The following is an 18,630-nucleotide window of genomic DNA, read 5'->3' as shown; positions in this document are numbered from 1 at the left end:
GAGAGCACTCGCACTTTCGTCTCGCACTTTCGTTCCCGCTTTTCCAAAGTAGTAATAGTTTGACATATATTTTTTAGGGACATTTTTTAAAGACTGTCGTGCACATCCTCGCGCTTCCGCTCACACATGCGCACGTTACTTGTGTCCAGAGTGGAGACGATCCATGAAGCCGGCCCACACCCTCCAAAAGCCCAACGGCGAGGTGTTAGATTCTCTTACAAGTACTCCTATATTGCGTCGTCGTTAACCTTCGAACCTTGCGAAAATCCTACTAGTTTAGTTAGTTACGACTTGAAAAACCCTTCACATCCAGCAGTTAAAAATCTCAACTTTAACTTGCCAGAGATTCAGAACCAACAGCCCTACGTCTCTCTCCTCTCGTTGCGTAATTTCTAAGCTTTTCCAAGTCCAGCTTCACTTTTTCTGTACCCGATTTCTCGAGCCGAATTGATTAATGGTATTGTGATTTTGCGACGAAGATGAGGTTCTCGCTCGGCCGATTTCTAGGATCGGGAATCGGATTTTCTTTTCCGGATTTGATTTCCACAGGCTAAAGGTGGATTTCACGGATCCAAATATTTCCCAACGATTTATTTTTTCTTTTCCCGTCGAATGGATAGGAATGGACCTCTCTGTGTTATCTTCCTGTTCTTGATTGCTTCCCACTGCTCCAGTGCTTACTCTCCCTGGAATCTCCGAAAATTAACCGGTGCGGCGCCAACGGTTAGCTCTCCTGAAACAAATGTATCTCTATCTCTCTCTGTTTATATGTGTGCGTTCATATTCATACGTCTATGAATGTAAATAATTATCTTTATATGTTTGTAGTCTATCTGTGTGATTAAGGATTGAGGGGTTTGGTGAGAAAAGAAAAGAGTAGAAAGGGCAATCTCTCTCACCCCTTGTTTGGATAAATAGGTGAGAAATGTGTGTAAATGCAAGGCATATGTTGTTTGGTGAAAATTATGAGATTTGGTGAGAAAGCATAACTCTTTTCTTTTCTCAAGAAATCAATCGATCCAAAGGGGCTTGCTTGTCTCCTGTTGTGGATGTAATAATTTTCTGAACAGCAAAGAATGGTGTGGATGTAATAGTACTGAGACATGAGGTTTGTTTTTTAGGTTTCGCCTTTGCTTAGTCCTGTTTCGAGCAGCGGTGATAAGGAATCAAAAGCTAATCCAATTGATGGTGGTAAGTCTAAGGAAAAAGAGCACAAGGATTCCGAGTCATCGAATGGTTTGACGAAAGTAAATCCAAAGGGATCGAAGAGTGATGATTCAGAAAATTCGTCGACTAAGGAGGTAGAGGGTGAGAAGAGTCGTGAAGAGAAAAATGAAGGAAAATTTGTTCCACATTTGGCTGGTAAGGAGACTTGCGACGGATCCACCAATCAGTGCAGTATCCTGGAAACTTTGACTGGTTGCATTCAACGTTTTGAGACTGGTAACTTCATTGCTCTGCTGGTGTTCTTTCTGTTTGTTCTTTTTTAAAAAAAATCATTATTGCTTTGGAAGAGTGATATTCTGCTTACAGTTGTTTGTTTGGGTGAAACTCCAGAGCTTAAAGTCCAAATTCGTCTCTTTGTGTCTCTGTGAACACCCCACAAACAAAGAGACACAATTCAAACATAGACACAAATTTTACCCGATTTGAGCAGTTGCCTACAAAACACGGCAGTTGATAGAGCACTACAGAGGAGAATTTACAAAGGCTCTCAATACCAGAAGCCCATTCAAGACCCAATCCTAACTCTCTCTAATCAGTGTGTTGACTTTACAATCTGATTGTTGCTATTTATGGGCGAGTTGCCATTACCAAAGGTATATGACAAGGTATACAGGAGTTGCCATCAATGGTGGTTTAGGAGCTCCGTCTGTCAATATAAGCCAAAGTCAAAAAGCTCCTCCTTGGAAAGGATTCTCCGTCCAAATAATTTCACACTGCTACCAAATGCAATCCCCAAAGTGGAAGCCAAAACAAATAGTAACTCCACAAGCTCAAACCAAAGAGAGTTGAGAGAGCCGAAACCAATGGAAGCAAACAAAGCAAACTCTCTTCAGACAACACCAAATTAACTGTCGATATTCAACCCCTTAATAAGTACATAATTCGGAATTCCAGAATAATCTGAACAAAAGGGCTTAATTTCCACATTCCGAAGCCGTGAGCAAACTTTAGAACCAAAATCCAACACGTTGGACAACTTCAAGTACGCCTAGAATGCGTTGCTAGATCTCTGCTCTAGAACCTATTTATGCATCCGGAAGTAGCGAACGTCTTTTAGCTCGTAACTACCTAGATAGAAGTATAAGGAGAGGGAAGCCTGGGGCACTCAACTGTTGGGTGCTTTGGCTTAAGGCACAAAGGTCAAGTTCTGGTTGTAAACAATACCAAAATCGGAAAAACATATTAGAATCCAAGATGTGCCATCGTCTCCGAGGCTGCCATCAATTGCCCAAAGGCTCAGGCATCCAAAGGTGCTTAAACTGGCTTCAGATGGATTTGCTTCGAAGTAGGTTTGAACTCAATCCTGCAGTTCCAATTATCATTCTAATTAACTGTCAATCTATGTTAGTCATTCAACGATCTATCTCCACTAGCATCAATGCCTTATGAAAATGACCATATCCAGATTCAAAGAAGTAGATCTAAGTGCAGTAGGAACACACATTGATTAAAGAATCAGACGGATACAAACCTCCAAAGAGAAGTGTCACATTGGCCTGGATAACTTGGCTCTGGATTGCCTCCCCCTAGTTTCATGCCAAAATTGCTTCCGAAACAGGCCAAATGCATGTGCACCGAATTGGTAGTATCCAAATTAGAATCTTCAGTTTTCCTTTGCCAACAACGATGGTTTCTTCACTTACAGTCATACTCCCTTCAGAGGAATAGGAATTCAGGTTATGTTGTGTTGAGTGCCTCTCATTACCACCAACTTGCGTGAAACAATCTCTTAGCCTCCATCATACAAAGTGATTGCCAATCCTGTGAACTTAAAGCTCCTAAAGAGGTGAAACTATGTTTCAACCTAGAACATACCTGTAAAAGCATCCAGAATGAATTTCGATTCTCCTGAATGAATGAAAGCTGACAAACTCATAAGTGCATGAGCAAAATCTCCATCATCTTCAAAAATACAATATTGGCCTGGACTCCTTGTCAATGGCGCTCTTCAAAGCTTGACAATCCTTCTTCCAATGCCCTTTCCTGTGACCTAAGAAGCATGGACACGTCTACCGGCCTCACGTATCCGTGTTCGACACGCGTCAGTCACGGACATGACATGACACTCTCCGGACAAGTGTCGGACATGCCTAAACACTTGTCCCTATATGTTCATGCATAGAGCTTACGGCTCGAAATTGCACATGGAAGGACGTCTTCAAGTTGAGGCATTTCCCTACGCTTTTTATCATGAATTTGTCCTCCATCAAATCCAGCAACATCTTATCCCTTGTTTTGTTCATCACTGAATAATCCTTCGTGAGGCACAACCAAATGTGCCACAAGCTTGCTGGCGCATTCTATTCTTGTCATTATCCATCATATCCTTGGGCTTGTCCTTCAACGCTCTTGTTGGATCCACACGTCAATCGCATCACTGGCACATTCTAAAGTTGTTGGTTTCCATCGAACTTTTCAACCTTGAACTTTGCGTTGGGAACCATGGTTTGTCTCAGAGCTGGTTGAAACCCTAGCTTATTGGGCATCAGGAGTTTCTCACATCTAAGCTCCACCACAATCAAGTTTGAAGGTTGGAAAATGCCCTCAACGGTCGTTTTTAAGCTCCAAAAGAAAATACATCGACGTATTTGAGGAATTACAAAAAACTAAGACCACGGTTGTATTTGAAACATTGAAACTGATCCAAAAAACTCTAAGCAGGGACTGAAACCTCAAGGCCTCGAATGTCATCTAGCAGAGTTTTCATGGGAGAAATGCCAATTCGGGAGGAAAATCATGGAAGAACAACGAACACTTCTCACCAATGGCATATGGTAGAGTTCTCTTACAACCAATGACATGTATCCTTACTCATGGCCTTGAAGCTCCTTCTTGAATTGTCTTGAACTGCTCCTAGTGCTTGAATCGTCCAGATTTCAATCCTCGAATATTGATATTTTCAGTGGATCCACCAAGACCAATTTCCAATGCCTTTGATCGCCATCAAAAGGGCTTCCAAGAAGTAGATACTCTGATGAACACTCTCCTGAGAAATGTCACAGATCCATACATCTTATCTGACATATTGGCATTGCTTTTGGGGGGCTATGATATCTATAAGGAAATAAACATCAGAAGGTATTCTAGGAGCTTAATGCACCTCGGTTGCTGGATTTGGACATCAGTATTCCTTGTTTGGTTACCATGGGAAACAGCGAGGAAAAGAAACTATGATTTATCAAGGATTTGGTAGTTCTAAAAATAATTTCTCCTACCCACAACCCACTTGGTTTATTCAGCGATAATGTGACCATTGTCTTTTGTTGAGTGCTCTGAGGCTCTTTATGGAACTTGAAAACTTGAAATTGGGAAGGGAAAGGAAGAGGGACAGGAAAGTGGAGGGGAAAATTCTTGTCCTTAATACAACCAATCTAGAAAGTTTAGTAGTTTTCTCCGTTCTACATAGTAAAGAAACAGAGGGCAATGATGTTTCTCTTTCACTAAAGCCATAAACCAACTAAAGCATTAGTCTTACCTATTGCTCGAAGGGGATACAGGCCCTTCACCTTCTCTTGTATTGTTACAGGGTCCAAAGATTTGGTTCTTCTGATCCAAAATGAAGGAGAGAGCGCCGTGAAAGGGAATATTACTATCTCAACGTCATTGGGGAAGGTTATGAATTATGAGATCCCCAAGCACCAAACTGAAGGGGTATGTAATTTTTATTTTTGCTGATTCACATCTCCTTTTTGTATTCTTCTAAATTTGCTGTTATTCTTATAAATTTTTATGGTGCCATTGTTCTAAATTTGCTGTTATTCTTATAAATTTTTATGGTGCCAAGAGCCGAGGAAAATGCAATATATTGAAAGTGACAGTCTGCTTGGCAACTGTTTATAGAAAATCCAAATGTGATTCACAAAAGCTGATGAGTTTTCTGTATGTTTCCCTTTGAACCATTATGGACCTATAAAAGTGCTGCCTACATTTATTTTACAAGAAACAATGGCTAAGACGGTCAGTAGGGAGAGATTTAGATGATGTTTGGGTGGCTGAAGTCAAGATGGAATAGGACTTGCATACGTCAGATGGTCTATTCTTTAGGTTCAGGATATGGATTGTATCAGATGCAGTATGTATATATGGCCTGAGCATCCTGCTCCTCTCCAGTCGTACTTTTGGATTGGAGGGGACAGTCCACATCGCGCATTGGTATAATCAATGAATCAGATTTGTTCAAAACTCTTCCATGGAAGAGTTATGAACAAATCTCAACCGTTCATACCAGCAAATGGACGGTTGTGATGTCGACTGTCTCCTCCAGTCCAAAAGTACGACTGGAGAGGATCCATTTCCATGGCGTGACTAGGACTTCCAGCTGACACATAAACTAAAGAATATGTACCATCTAAAACAGGTTATTCAGGTCAATGAACTGAGATTATGTGGTGTGCCATTGGCAATTCTGAGAACAATGAAGCAATTCATGGCCTTAAGCAGTATGAGGTGATAACATCACTTATTTGTACACACCATTCACTAGTCTCTCCAAACAGGTGAAAGGAAAAAGTATAGTTGACTACAAGACTATTCTGAATCTTCTTTCCTTGTTGGAAATAGTGTATCCAATAATTATTAATGCTTCACAGTTCACAGAAAGATGTGCCGATGCCGATCAAAGGGGAGGACAACATTTACTTCTTCACATTAGTGTATACATATAGGGGCCATTTCTGCTCACAAAACATTTGACACAAGTTTTATGTAGGACCCCCACGCAAATGATCGGAGCCGTTCAATTTATTTAAAACATAGTTTTAAAAGCTCCCGTAAAAATTCATTCTGATATCAATAAGGGCTTGATCGTTTATTCAGTTGATTCCTATCAAATTTTATAGAATAAAATTGAATGAACCGATCAAGCCATTACCGATACCCGCATGAGTCGATTTTTACGAGAACTCTTAAAAACATATTTTAATCAAATTGAACGGCTCTGATTATTTGCGTGAAACTCCGATTAGTTTTGTGTCAAATGTTGTGTCAACTTTTGTGTGAGTGGAACCGGAATCCATCTTTGCTTTTAATCTGCACTTGAGAAGTGCAATGAGCAGCTAGTGATAGGAAAACTGTGCATCTTTTTCCAAGTTGCAATTCTGCTGTTATTTTTTGACCGTATTGGTTAAAAACAAGTACAGGTTGATTTTTACTAATATGTAATTGCTGATTTTTTGGATACGTGCTGGAGCTGATACTTAAGAATTACCACAAAGTGGGATTGCCTTCATTATTAGCTCCTTTTTTGTGTTATAGATCAGTGTCTCTCAGACTATTGGTGGAAACACCCGCACCAAAATCATATTGAAGTCTGGAAATGGGGAATGCACGCTTCAGATGGGTCCTCATCAATCTAAAGGAGACTTTTTACAGCGGCTCCCTTCGTATTATAAGCAATTGACCCCCATCTATGGTGCATACCTTTTATTTCTAATAGCACTAATTGTTGGGGGAACTTGGGCTTGCTGCAAGATTAGGAAGAGGAAAAGGCACGACGGAGTTCCATATCAGGAACTTGAAATGGGGGTGCCAGAATCTGCTTCCGCTGTTAATTTGGAGGCTGCAGAAGGTTGGGATGACGGATGGGATGATGACTGGGACGAGGACAAGGCAGTGAGGTCGCCAGGGGGACGTCACGTTGGCAGCATCTCGTCAAGTGGCCTTACTGCGAGATCTGCTAACAAAGATGGGTGGGGAAACGATTGGGACGATTAGAGTTGTAGCGTTGTGAAAAGGAAACAACCAGGATTATCGGAGGACATGACGCCAAGAAGCCAAGATACAGAGATATAGGAGTAATTCAAAATTTGAGTGTAAATTTGTAAGCCCTCTTTTTTAACTGAAAATTACTTACTCTACGGAGTGATTTTAATTTGTAAACCTTTTATCACGCTTTCTTTCTTGACATTTGGAGTTTTTGTGTAATAATATCGAGCAGTTTTGGCGGCCAAGTGTGAAGTCTGCAGAAAAAAGGAGACTTGGTACGTGAAAAGAAGTTATCTACTCCTTTCGAATTTTTACGCAAGAGAAAATGTCCTACAGAAACAGTCACAAATTCACAATGCTCCAATTCGTTCCCAATCTCCCAGATTGACAAACCCTTCGTCTTCCGCAGTAATTTGCATTTTTGTTCTGTTACAGCTTTCTGATTCCCAGTTCTTGTTGTTGGTACCAATTTCAAGACCCTTGTCAAGATTCGGCGATTGCTGTGCCTCAATGCCTCTTCAGTTGTTGGGCCCTTAGCTGCATTGGTTTCTTATGAATAGGGTCTTGCATTTTAATTTTTTTTTATAGCTCTTCATCTAATCTTGTACTGATCCTTTGGTTCTTATATTTTGCCAAAACACATGAAAAGGATCCCGAAACCCATCACAAGGTAAGGATTCTGATTGTGTCTTAGCCCGTTGTCATTTCATATCTATTACACCACTACTGTGTCATATTGTCAATAAATAAGACATAGGACAAAAGAAATACTAGGGGGGAAAAAACAAAACTATACCTAAAATCATCGGGCCAGTTGGCTGCAAGGAAAATGCCCCGTATGGGAAGCTTATTGTGCACTAGGTTTGGTCATGTACACGTAAATATCAGCAAGAAAACATAACTCCCCAAAAAATAAACGGAGAGAAATGCATTGCATTAACTGAAGGGATGTTGGCAGAACCTCAGCTTCACAGCTTCACGCATATGCATAGGGAGCAGGGTTATTAGGGAGCTCTGCTTGATTATCCAACGGCATGTATTGCGCCATGATAGCCCGAATTTCAGAGTCCATGTAGCTCTGCAAAAAATTGAATACCAAGAACAATGAATATAAGTGAAACAGCATCAATGGTCATTGATCTAAGCTCATTGATCCAGTAACTAATACGACGAGGTTCAAATCTAAGCAACAGTTCAGAGATCCATGATCACAGGGTTTCATTCAGATAACCAAAAAAGCTCCTTTAGTATCTGATATATCTCTTTTTACTGGCAGTTCATTGTTATCATCCCTTACTGTTCTTTTTGAACCAGTAATCAGTCATAGATAGAACATGTTTGGTTAAGCTACTTAAAAGTGCGAATGGAGTTTTGGCAGTTTCTAGTGCTATGCATTTTAGAGCCTGGTGTTATTGTACACTAAGAAATGTGTGTCGCGGATGGCGAAATTTTCTAAGTGTAGTTTTGATATTTCCACGGACTTCTAGACCTAGTTATATAGGAGTATGTCGCAAGCGTAGGGAAACTCCAACGTAATTCCCGTATCATTCTTTATCCTAGTGAAACAACTGCTGTGACCATGGACATAGCCTACTTGGATGAACTACATAAATTACATGTTTGTTGCATTATTATTCTTGATTTGTTCTTTATCTTTCTGCAATATTTTCCTCATATATCCTAGTTAGGGTTCCACGTCTTCCTTACAATAGGACCCATCACCAGGCACATCATGCAGATCAACATGCCAACTACAAGCCTAATATGAACGATCATGAAAAATCTCTGGATACGTACAACAAAGCAAAATACCCATACCCGGATTCTGTATTTGTAAACTGCATATCCACCTAGTCCAGCAGCAGCCAAACCAAGAATAATTACCCAAATAAAGCCCCAGCCGACTTCTCTATTAGCATCTTTACCTGCATCTTCCCGATACAAATACTTAGCGGCAAAAACAGGCAAGGATAACAACGCGACTACAAGGAAGCTTCATGTCCATCAGGTTTTTATTATTTGAAGCCATCTTTGTTTGATTGGACCAATGGTGAAGGGATATATTATCATGTAGTACAGGTGATTCTGTGATTACTTGTACAGGGATTAATAATATCACATCCTCTAGGTATTTTGCATCCCGTGGTTTGTGCATATCCAATGGATATTTAACTCCAGTCACAAAAGTTCCAACCAAACTTATGATATGTGGTTCCTTCAGAATTATAGTCCAAGCCAATGCTTTGATCCAGACAATACATCGGGCCAACAAGAAACACATGGATTTTACATGGTCAGCTATATAATGACAGCACAACTCAAGAGGTATAGACTGGTATAGACCAATAAGCAAATAGTAAGAGAGATACTCATACGCACTTATGCAAGTGTCATGTTCTCGCATATACAACAAATTGCTGCCACCACATCTACAGTCATAACTGCCCCATGTATTCTTGCATTTGCATTGTGAGCATTGGCAGGCTAACTTTTCTTTGCATTCATCAATATCTGGGAGACAACGAACGGTAAGAGAAGAGAAAAAGGAATGAAATGTGGAGGCCATCCAACTATAAACCTTCTAACTCTACTGTCTACTAAAAGGTAACTTCTGATAAGAAAGCAGGAGGCTTAACACTTCAGAGGATCCCAGATAATATCCAGATTATACAAAGTTTTCATTGAAAGAAATGAAGGATAGAGATATATCAGAATAAAACAAATCCCATGATCTTGGAAAACTTAAAAACCATGAATTTCATTTTTTAAGCAAGTTGATCTAATTGATCCTACGAAGTACAGATAATTCTTTCGTATCCATTACAGATACCTTGACTCTGCTGATACTTATGGATGTGTATCCGTTACTTCCTTAATCCATTATTTAATGCTAATTGTCTTTACACTTAAGAGTATCACAGTCTTTTGAGATACTCTAGGTCGTGTATCTGAACTTGTAGGAAATTGAAATAGCAGCTTTGGTTCCACATATTTGAGTATGACTGTTTGGGTAGATAAAAGAGTACTTATATTTATTGCACAAAGGAATGGGGTCGAAGTGATATTTTTTTTTTCAGAATTGTGGAAGTGGGGCATTCGTGTCATAAATGTGTCCGATGTGTGTATCCATACTTTTGAGACTAGGTATTTCCTCATAGACAAATATTGCCCCTGACCCATAATGTTGGTCCCTTAAGGGAGTTCTAGATTTTACAGGGATATATATTTAATGCACTTAAAATCAGATTGGAACTCGTTGATTATGAACATGACCCCTTTATCCCCCCTTTTTAAACCATACTTAAACATTTATAATTTTGGTAAACTACAAAATCTTTGCTTTGATTTCGCAGAGTGCAAATGCATTTTAGGACACCACAAAATGAAAAGGTGGACAAAGAAAAAAGGACGGAGGGAGTATCTAATTCCTAGTTTCTCAGCATCTATAAAATTATGTCCTTTATGATTCAGTAACTACAGAAACTGTAATCTTACAAGCATATCCTCTCTGTACTGGTATCCTCCTTTAGCTTTTTTCTCATCTACTTATTTGTATCCTATCAGTATCGGAACTTCATAGAATAGACCTAACAAGTACAACTTCAGAAAGTGCATCCTGTGTAAAATTCTCTCAGAAGGAAAATCTGCATGTCTGAAGGGCGCAACTGCCAACACTTGAGTTGATAATGGCCATAGCAAAATAATGGGCCGAAGAAAACATTTAAGTACTGATTTTGACAGCTTGGCAAGCCCAACAACACCACCACCACCACAACAACAGAACCCATGTAGTCTCCAATCATTGAGGTATGGGCGGGAGAAGATTGGAGACAGACCTAACCTTTGGTAACATGCACAAAGTGATTGCTCTCAGAACAGAAAGTCTACACACACATACAATCTGTGCACAGATTGTGCATAGATTTCATTGTGGGGCCCACCATGGGTCTCACACAAATCATCCGAGCCGTTCATTAAATGTAAAACATTTTTTCAAGGGTCCCCGTAAAAAATAATCTCAATCCGATACCTATAGGTGCTCGATCCAATCAATAACTTTTCATTATCCGAAAATCTGAATGAAAAGTTAGATGGTTGGATGAAGCATCTATAGGTATTGGATTGAGCTTACTTTTTGCAGGGACCCTTGAAAAAATGTTTTACATTTAATGAACGGCTCGGATGATTTGTGTGGGACCCGTGGTGGGCCCCACAACAAAATCTGTGCACAATCTGTACACAGTTTGTTGTGTATGTAGCAGGACTGCTCTCAGAATACCACTGAAACAGTGACCCCCTATACTTGTTTTGCTGCGAAACCATGCCCCCAAATCAGAGCCAAATGGCATCAGAGAGAGCAGGCCTAGAGACCCAATTCAATTTCTGTGCACATTACCATGCTTCCTTCATTTATAGTCCAGAGCATAGGTATGCACAACACTCGTTATAAAATCCAGTCATCTTTGTCGCGTTTCACGACACTAGTCACTAAAACCGAGAGAAAGTGATACAGTACCTTCACAAGTATTCACTCCATCACCCCGGAATCCGGGTGGACACTTGCAACCTTTTGAATGATCATCCTGAGTTCATCAAGAACCACTCTATGGTCAGTGGGCACTTCAAGAACTTCAAGTAAGAAAAAAAAAACCAAGAGTGCAATACGGATGAACTCTAGAGGCAAAATATCTGCTGGTTCCAGTGGGGAAAAAGAAACCACATACAATGCAAGCTGAATAGGTCCTGCCCTCTTGGGTCTTCGTCCAACAGCCTCCATTATTCAATCCGCACCGCAAAGCACCTGAAGCTGTTAAAGCAAACATGCTGAAATAAAATGCAAATATTGGAAAAAAGCAAGAGTAAGTCTTGTCTATGATTTGTACTTCTGTGGGTTAAGTTATCGAGTTTTGTGGTTTACATACGATGAAGGTATACCATAGAAACCTGGAGCATTGCATTTGTGGTTGGTTACGCTTTGTGGTTCATTTATTAATTATTATACATCATTGTGCTGCGATTTGTTATGTATTTTTTTGGACTTTTGTTACGACTTTTGGGAGTGTGAGTTGCACATTGTTTAGGCTAGTTATATGGAGCGCATAGAAATTTGTGGCTATTTACGATAGTGTATAATGGTAGTTATGAACTACTGTGGGTAGCTAGTGACGGAAAATGTAGAGGATCTGCATAGGCTTGCATAACTTCCAAAACATATTATACGACTTCAACAGTTAGTTCAAAGTATAAGATCTACTCTTGCTACAAGGCGAGGAGATGAAATGACTTAACACATTGGTACCATAAAGAGCATGAAATGAATATGGCTAGGGGATATAAATTTTGTGTGCCGAGTTTGTGTCCTAATGTTTGAAGGTTGATTGATTGTCCCCTGGATATACAGCCCCGCCAGAGTCCATGTAACATAGGACTTGCAAAAATGCAGAAATTTAAGAGATACGTTGAAATTGGTCATTTTGATTACATCTATTTTGCTGGACAACGTCCTCCAATAACCTTCTCTAATCTCTTCCAAGGAGCGGGCATGAGAAATGAATTCCTCATGGAGTATCCTGTCGGATGTCAAGACATGGTGAAATTTTCTTCTAGGCATCTAATGCACCTAGAAGTACCCACAAATCCATGTCCCATTGTCCATCAAGTATATTTGAATGGGTATTAGGTTTCCATAACACACAAGGTTATACCTTCCCTGTTATGATGGGGTCACTTTACCTGCTTTTAACTATAAAACATGAAACCCCGGCCACAAATTCAAGAAGACACTATTCCCGCTTTCCCGTTGTGAGATTTGTCTCAAGTATAATAGCAAAATTACACGGGTGTTGAATATTTGCGTACCTTCACAATGAGTATAACCATCGCCAAAAAACTTTACACCCTGCACAATGGGGCATTCACACACTCTCCCTCGAAAAGTATCCTACAAGAATTTACTAGAAATAAGAGAAATCCTGAAGAGACTCAAACTAGATTCCACTTCAAAATACAAAGAAAAAGAAAATTCCGCAAGAAATTAAACTGACATAAGGTTACATACCCGGCATGCAGTGATGTTAGAAGCCTTGTCCTGCCAGCATCCACCGTTGTTTTGTAGACACTCATTAGTTTCTATATCTGCAAGGAATCACAAGAGAAAATATAAGGGCCAGCAGTCAAACACAAGCATAGTTCATACAAAATGCTATTTAATCATCCACAAACCAGAATCAATGCTGCAACAGTGTGACTATAATCACATCTAAGAATGAAAATGAAACTTCAGATGTTACTCCGAATTTCCACTGTTGGAATTTGCTCAACTAATGCAGATACAACAGCAATCTTAGTAAACAAGTTCCTCCAATGAACATGCATAAAAGAAAACCATATTGTCTAGAGTAGAAACTTAATTCCCATTTTATATATTGACCTCTTGAACACTAAATCTGCAATAAGTGCAGAAATCTTTTTAAGACCTTGGACTTCGTGTTGGAAATGATACTAACTTCTGTCAGCCTATCACAATGAGGAGAAAACTGTCATCTAATGCCAAACAATTGAAAGGGCAAACATTTTATGAAGGATTTAAAGTGAGTAGATAAGAGTTAAACGCTAGTTATAAGTCAAGACCTGCACTTAAACAAATGGCAGGCTCTGTAGTCTCCTGGAAACCTGAACAGACGGCTTTCAGAACTGCACTCTTGTCCAGCTTACCTGAAACAAGGAGGAAAATACACTCCAGGAACAGATTCCTGAATCTAGACAGCAACTGAAATTACAAAGTACAATTTCTGAGAACCTCTATACTGTCGGTTGTTTACGACAAGAGTTGGTAATATTGTCACATCCCCACGTGAGCCTCTGCCAATCTGAAATTCCAAGCAAATGCAATATTGCCACCAACATTACACAATAATAGAATTCCTCAAATCAATGATCAGAATTTGTTTCGTTCCATTGTTTCATCAGCTAGAAAATTAAAACGTTTCACAGAATGTCATATCCATTTGAAAACACATCATAGTGTCATTGCTGGATTTTATTGGTCCTCAAAAACCCAATGTTCAAGTATGGTTCGTAGCTTTTGCCATGTTAGTGCATCAGTGGAAGCATAGGGATTTTTAATTCCATTAATGTTTCCTTCACTTTGCCTCGGAAACAAAAATATTTCAGTCATTTCGATGGGAACGAAACGAAATCTCAGGCTCAAAAACAAGCTAGAAAGATCAAAGCTCTCTAGATTAATACCTGTGCTTCCTGCTCAGACTTGAGGACCTGGTTGTCTACATCTGCATCAGGATCTCCTATACATCTGTCTATCTGCTTGACATCAATCCCTTCAAAGGTTGTCACGATAAACAAAAAGAATTTGTAAGAATATATACCTCACAAATGGCAGGTGCCAAATATGCCCGCAAATGCAAACAGCTTATCCATGTCATCAAGTTTTCAATATAAAAAAAAATCAGCAAAATGAAAGAAATCATATGTGCTAAAGTAATCATATAACAATGGCCTAACAGAAAATCTAAGTTAGCCACAAAGAAAATCACCGCAACTACAAAAAAAGACACCTACACCATAAAATATGACAGTTGATCACACGAGAGCACAACAGAATTGCAATATGATAATGAACAAATCGAATGCAACTTCCATAATTTGTAACCTGTTGCATGTTATTCACTAATACTATGTCCGCAATACTGGTTACCAATAACATAGTTAAGGTTTTGTCACAGTGAGAATTTCCTGTATTTGTAGCTTTTCACCTCGTTTAAGCGAAGGGCTCCTTTGTTTGTCCCGATTTCAACATTTGATTGGACTATAACTCCAAGGGAATCACATATCGTACACTTAGTTAAAACATACCGAGTGATTCAATGACTCGATCCGCACACTCTTTGGTGTACATCTTCTCTTTCATAGGGCACCGGATTGAAAAGTCAGTCACATAGTCCCACCAAACCCATGGTTTTCCACTCTCATTGGCCACCTTAAAAAGGCAAGCTTGCCTTAAATTCTGTAAAACAACATCTTTCCCATCATACCCTCGAGTAAAATCCTGCTCCGGATCCGGAGCACAGTACCTTCCATGGTTAATGCACTGAGACTTGCACTGTTTGCTCAATATAAAGGCCTCTGGACAATACCACGTTATGTATCGCGGCGTAAACTGAGTGTACCCTTTCTTTTCAAGAATCTGAGCCGCACCTTTGAAGCTCTTGACGAAAGCAATCTGACTATTGCATTTGGGCCCACACTCGTCGTTGCTATTGGTCCAGAACTCATACTCGACCCGGTCATCGGGATGTGGTACAGACTCTCTCCAATCGAGGTTTATGTTGACCATCTCACCGTTTGATAAAGCTTTCTTGATGTTATTCCCCAAGGATATGCTAATGAGTGCTGCAGGGATGCTTATTTTTTGGAGATAATCTGCGCGCGCGTCCTCTTCTTCTGGTTTGTCCATGGTGATCAAAGGCTCAACTCTGTCGTCCGCAACTAGAATGGCAGCTGCTCCTGCATTCTGTGCATTCCATGCTTTCAGGGTGAAGTAACATTCTGCAAAAATAGCAACCTATAAGTAAGAAATATGATTGGCATTATGATTACAGTGCACATGCATCTAACAAGAACTATTTTCCATTTGGTTCGAGTAACTTAGTTTCTTATTTTTTGAGGAATATTTTCGACTTTAGTGAACTCTTTTACATATTTTCGCCAACAATTTTTAATTTTTTGATTTGCCTCAATGATAGGAATCAAAAAAGTACAAAAAGATGTGCCATACAATTTACTTAATTGTTGCTTACCAGGGGTTTTCAATCTTGTTATTTGCCTTTTCAGTTCCTCTTGTCGAGGGAAGAAGTAAAAGAAATTCGACCCAAATATAAGTAGATTCACCAAAACAAAAGGTTTGACTAAAATATTTCAAAAAATAAGAAAATAAGCAAATAGAACCAAATGAGCTAGTCACAACTACAACTTGTTAGCTGAGTTGTTGATATATCTTTTTTTGGGTAAGTAGTTGATATATCTTCATAGATGGATTTACGTACTCACATGTACGCGCGCCCATGTGTTGAGAGAGAGAGAGAGAGAGAGAGAGAGAGAGAGAGAGAGAGCTCTATATCAACCAACATCAAATTTAAAGAAGGCCCTAAACTCATTTCGTGTTTTATTACTGTCGAGATCGGAAAAACCATCAGTGGCGTTCAAACAAAGTGATGAACTAAAGGGAATAACCGATAACGACATTACAAGTCTTTTTTTTTTTTTTTTTATCCGCAAAAATGCTCAAAGGGCGACGACATTACAAGTTTACGATACAGATGAGCATGGGCGTCTAAAGCCCAAAATACAGGGCTTTGATCAAATTACATTTTCTAGAAGGAATATCTGTGATCTTTAATTAATGGCTCATTAACTCTACAAGAAATCTAAGCTAATGGTTTTTTTTATAATCTTTGAAATTGTTACAAAGACTAATGGAGTAAGGATCCGAGATCCAAATCCGAGATTGGCAAGAAGCTAACAAAGGAACATCCATTGGGATAAACCTACACGTATTGGGCCAAGCCCAGAAACACCTATTGGACCAAGCTTAGAACCTAAAAGAAAAAATTGAAAAAGAAACCCTAAAGCGCTGCCCCTATCCATTCCGGCCGCAACCCAGCCGCTGCGCCGCAACCATCTAAGCTGATGGTTTGAAAGGAGGTTATTAACTGAAGTGCCCTTCACAACTCATCAAGCAAATGATTTCTAGTGTAGTCCTTTACATAGCCAAGACAATTAAACCACCGTAATGAATATCATACACATTGTGGGACATGCGGTCCCAAATAGGTACAATAGATATAACCAGTTAGCAAACACGACTGGTCATCAAAACCCCCCAATACAATCACCATTCTTTCCCTTCTTCTAATGGGCACCAATCTCACGAGTTAATAATGTTGTGTTCAGAGTTCGCCTCGATTTGGTACCACTCTCGTTGCCCGGACTGAAACTCTCATGCAAGACAAAATGGAATCCACCATGGTCCCATCGATCAGAGCCGTACATTTTCAGGATCTCGAGGTGTAAATGATCGATTCAAAAATCAGATTGATCTTGGTGTACTGAGATTTATTTCCAGAGCAATAGATGGAAATAGACGGTAACAGACGATAAGACTCTGACCTTTCATTACTCCTTTTTTTTTTTTTTTTTAGGCTGCTATTTGTTCGTTAAATTGATATTGATGTCCGATCCACTACTTATTGCATGGACAACTTTCACCTAAATACACAGGTTGAATCGTTGAATGAGACCATTGTTGCTCTCATTCTGCATCATATGAGAATCACGTGAGAGCGTCTTGATTCTAATCCCAATTTGTGAAAGAAAAAAAAAAAACAGCTACAAAATCAAGCCGGCCCGGGACACCCTACATTACATACCGAGGGAAAAAAAAACAGATACAGAATCTAAATTTTAGAAACGCAACGAAAAAACTTTACCTCCTCGATCAGCAAGAAGGAAAATAGGGAGGCCACCAGGATTTGATTTGAAAGAATCATCAAAACCCTTACATCCCCTTTGATTGGATTTTGGGTAAATCACAGTCCCAACCATGGTCCCACCATATTGAGGAACCCCAAAATTCCCAATCGCACATTCGTAGACATCTCTCAGCGACCCCGGTGACGTCACCTTCAGGCTGTTCTTCTCCACCACAAACCTACCCACACAAGATTCATGTAGAACAAACCAGATGAAAACACAAATTCCCAGCTTCTCCCTCATATTTTTCTTCGGACGAAAATGACCCCTTGATGAGAAGATCGAATTAATGCAACCACCTTTATTTTGATTTTGATGGACAACCCAGAATTCAAAAACAAACACAGATTCGATAGAATGCAAAACGAATCGATCTCACATATTACATTGGATTTGATTAATATAGAGACAATGAAGCTAGCGAATGAAATGTCAGAAAAACATTTTCCCGAGTGATTTTCGTGGGTTTTGATTTCAGACAAAATGTGAGGGGAGAAAAAAGTGATGTGATGAGTTGGGTTTGGAAGAGAGAGAAGATCCTGAAAAAGGTTGATGTCATGTCATGTGTTCTCTTTGTTTTTGGTTATGGAGTTGGCAGCTGGTCCGTTGCATGGGGATTACCGTGGAGCTGAATGTATTGTAGACTATCCACATGGAGTACGTAGTAACGAACTTGGTGGTTCGTTGGTGTCCACGTGTCATGGAAAAGGCACACGTGGAGAAGCTCTTTTTGTGTTGTCTCATCTCATGCAGGCCAGGCCAGGATTTGTTTTTGTAGGCGATGGTTTTGGAACTTTTGATCGACTGAGTGCCAACGTTTCTACGGTTAGGATCTTTTCTTTTTTTTTCCCCTTTTTTGTCTTTATTCAATTTTTTTTTTCACGTTTGTTAGTTTTGCGACAAAATTTTGTGGATTATTGATTCGTCTCGATCAGAGGAATCAAAAAAGTAGAAAAGTTTACTTTTACCCTAATATTTTAGGAAATAACCACATTTCAACACAAAAAAAAAAAAAGAATGACATTTTTTTGTGTGCTGAAAAGTGGTTATTTCCTAAAATATTAGAGTAAAAGTAAAAAAAAATTACTTTTCCAATTATCCACAAAAAAATTTTGGAGTAAAACTAACAAACGAGAAAAAAATTTGAATAAG

The 18,630-nt window shown here is 39.4% G+C and overlaps 2 protein-coding genes and 1 non-coding gene across 9 annotated transcripts; 1 reads left to right on the top strand and 2 right to left on the bottom strand.

Moving 5' to 3' along the window:
• Positions 1-12: 12 nt before the first annotated feature.
• LOC131322149 (uncharacterized) lies at positions 13-10,656 on the top strand. Of its 4 annotated transcripts, none has more exons than XR_009198714.1 (5): positions 251-744; positions 1,122-1,443; positions 4,754-4,878; positions 6,481-7,045; positions 10,284-10,656. XR_009198714.1 is itself a non-coding variant. In XM_058353355.1 (4 exons), exons 1-4 carry the CDS (start codon positions 613-615, stop codon positions 6,937-6,939), a joined length of 1,017 nt encoding a protein of 338 aa, XP_058209338.1. In that variant the 5' UTR covers positions 13-612; the 3' UTR covers positions 6,940-7,175. The 4 variants fall into 4 exon arrangements, 2 of the variants coding, with proteins under 2 accessions (XP_058209338.1, XP_058209337.1); XR_009198713.1 differs by lacking the exon at positions 10,284-10,656 and adding an exon at positions 7,163-7,216; XM_058353355.1 differs by lacking the exon at positions 10,284-10,656 and having other exon boundaries at positions 13-723; positions 6,481-7,175.
• LOC131322147 (vacuolar-sorting receptor 1-like) lies at positions 7,580-18,077 on the bottom strand. Of its 4 annotated transcripts, none has more exons than XM_058353350.1 (12): positions 17,436-18,077; positions 14,803-15,495; positions 14,179-14,267; positions 13,730-13,799; positions 13,561-13,644; positions 12,989-13,065; positions 12,790-12,871; positions 11,655-11,737; positions 11,447-11,513; positions 9,310-9,441; positions 8,749-8,861; positions 7,580-8,008 (listed from the first exon to the last, which is right to left on the bottom strand). In XM_058353350.1, exons 1-12 carry the CDS (start codon positions 17,719-17,721, stop codon positions 7,907-7,909), a joined length of 1,878 nt encoding a protein of 625 aa, XP_058209333.1. In that variant the 5' UTR covers positions 17,722-18,077; the 3' UTR covers positions 7,580-7,906. The 4 variants fall into 4 exon arrangements, with proteins under 4 accessions (XP_058209333.1, XP_058209334.1, XP_058209335.1 ...); XM_058353351.1 differs by having other exon boundaries at positions 8,749-8,855; positions 17,436-18,030; XM_058353352.1 differs by having other exon boundaries at positions 13,567-13,644; positions 17,436-18,028.
• LOC131324906 (small nucleolar RNA snoR100) lies at positions 11,235-11,342 on the bottom strand. Its single transcript, XR_009199491.1, has one exon. It is a non-coding gene; the product is annotated as a small nucleolar RNA snoR100 (small nucleolar RNA).
• Positions 18,078-18,630: the final 553 nt, after the last annotated feature.

Source organism: Rhododendron vialii, chromosome 4a, assembly GCF_030253575.1.
Source record: "Rhododendron vialii isolate Sample 1 chromosome 4a, ASM3025357v1".
NCBI lineage: Eukaryota > Viridiplantae > Streptophyta > Magnoliopsida > Ericales > Ericaceae > Rhododendron > Rhododendron vialii.
Note: the sequence above shows the minus strand (reverse complement) of the source record. Positions and strands in the feature narration are given on the sequence as shown.

Bases quoted from the DNA above. Each gene is read 5' to 3' on its own strand.
- LOC131322149 (XM_058353354.1), top strand. From the start codon at position 613: ATGGATAGGAATGGACCTCTCTGTGTTATCTTCCTGTTCTTGATTGCT. The intron at 745-1,121 runs GTATCTCTATCT...TTTGTTTTTTAG, and splicing joins TTAGCTCTCCTGAAACAAAT to GTTTCGCCTTTGCTTAGTCC. The intron at 1,444-4,753 runs GTAACTTCATTG...GTATTGTTACAG, and splicing joins CATTCAACGTTTTGAGACTG to GGTCCAAAGATTTGGTTCTT.
- LOC131322147 (XM_058353350.1), bottom strand. From the start codon at position 17,721: ATGAGGGAGAAGCTGGGAATTTGTGTTTTCATCTGGTTTGTTCTACAT. The intron at 12,872-12,988 runs GTATGTAACCTT...AAATTCTTGTAG, and splicing joins CTAACATCACTGCATGCCGG to GATACTTTTCGAGGGAGAGT. The intron at 8,862-9,309 runs GTGCGTATGAGT...TGTATCGGGAAG, and splicing joins AGAACATGACACTTGCATAA to ATGCAGGTAAAGATGCTAAT.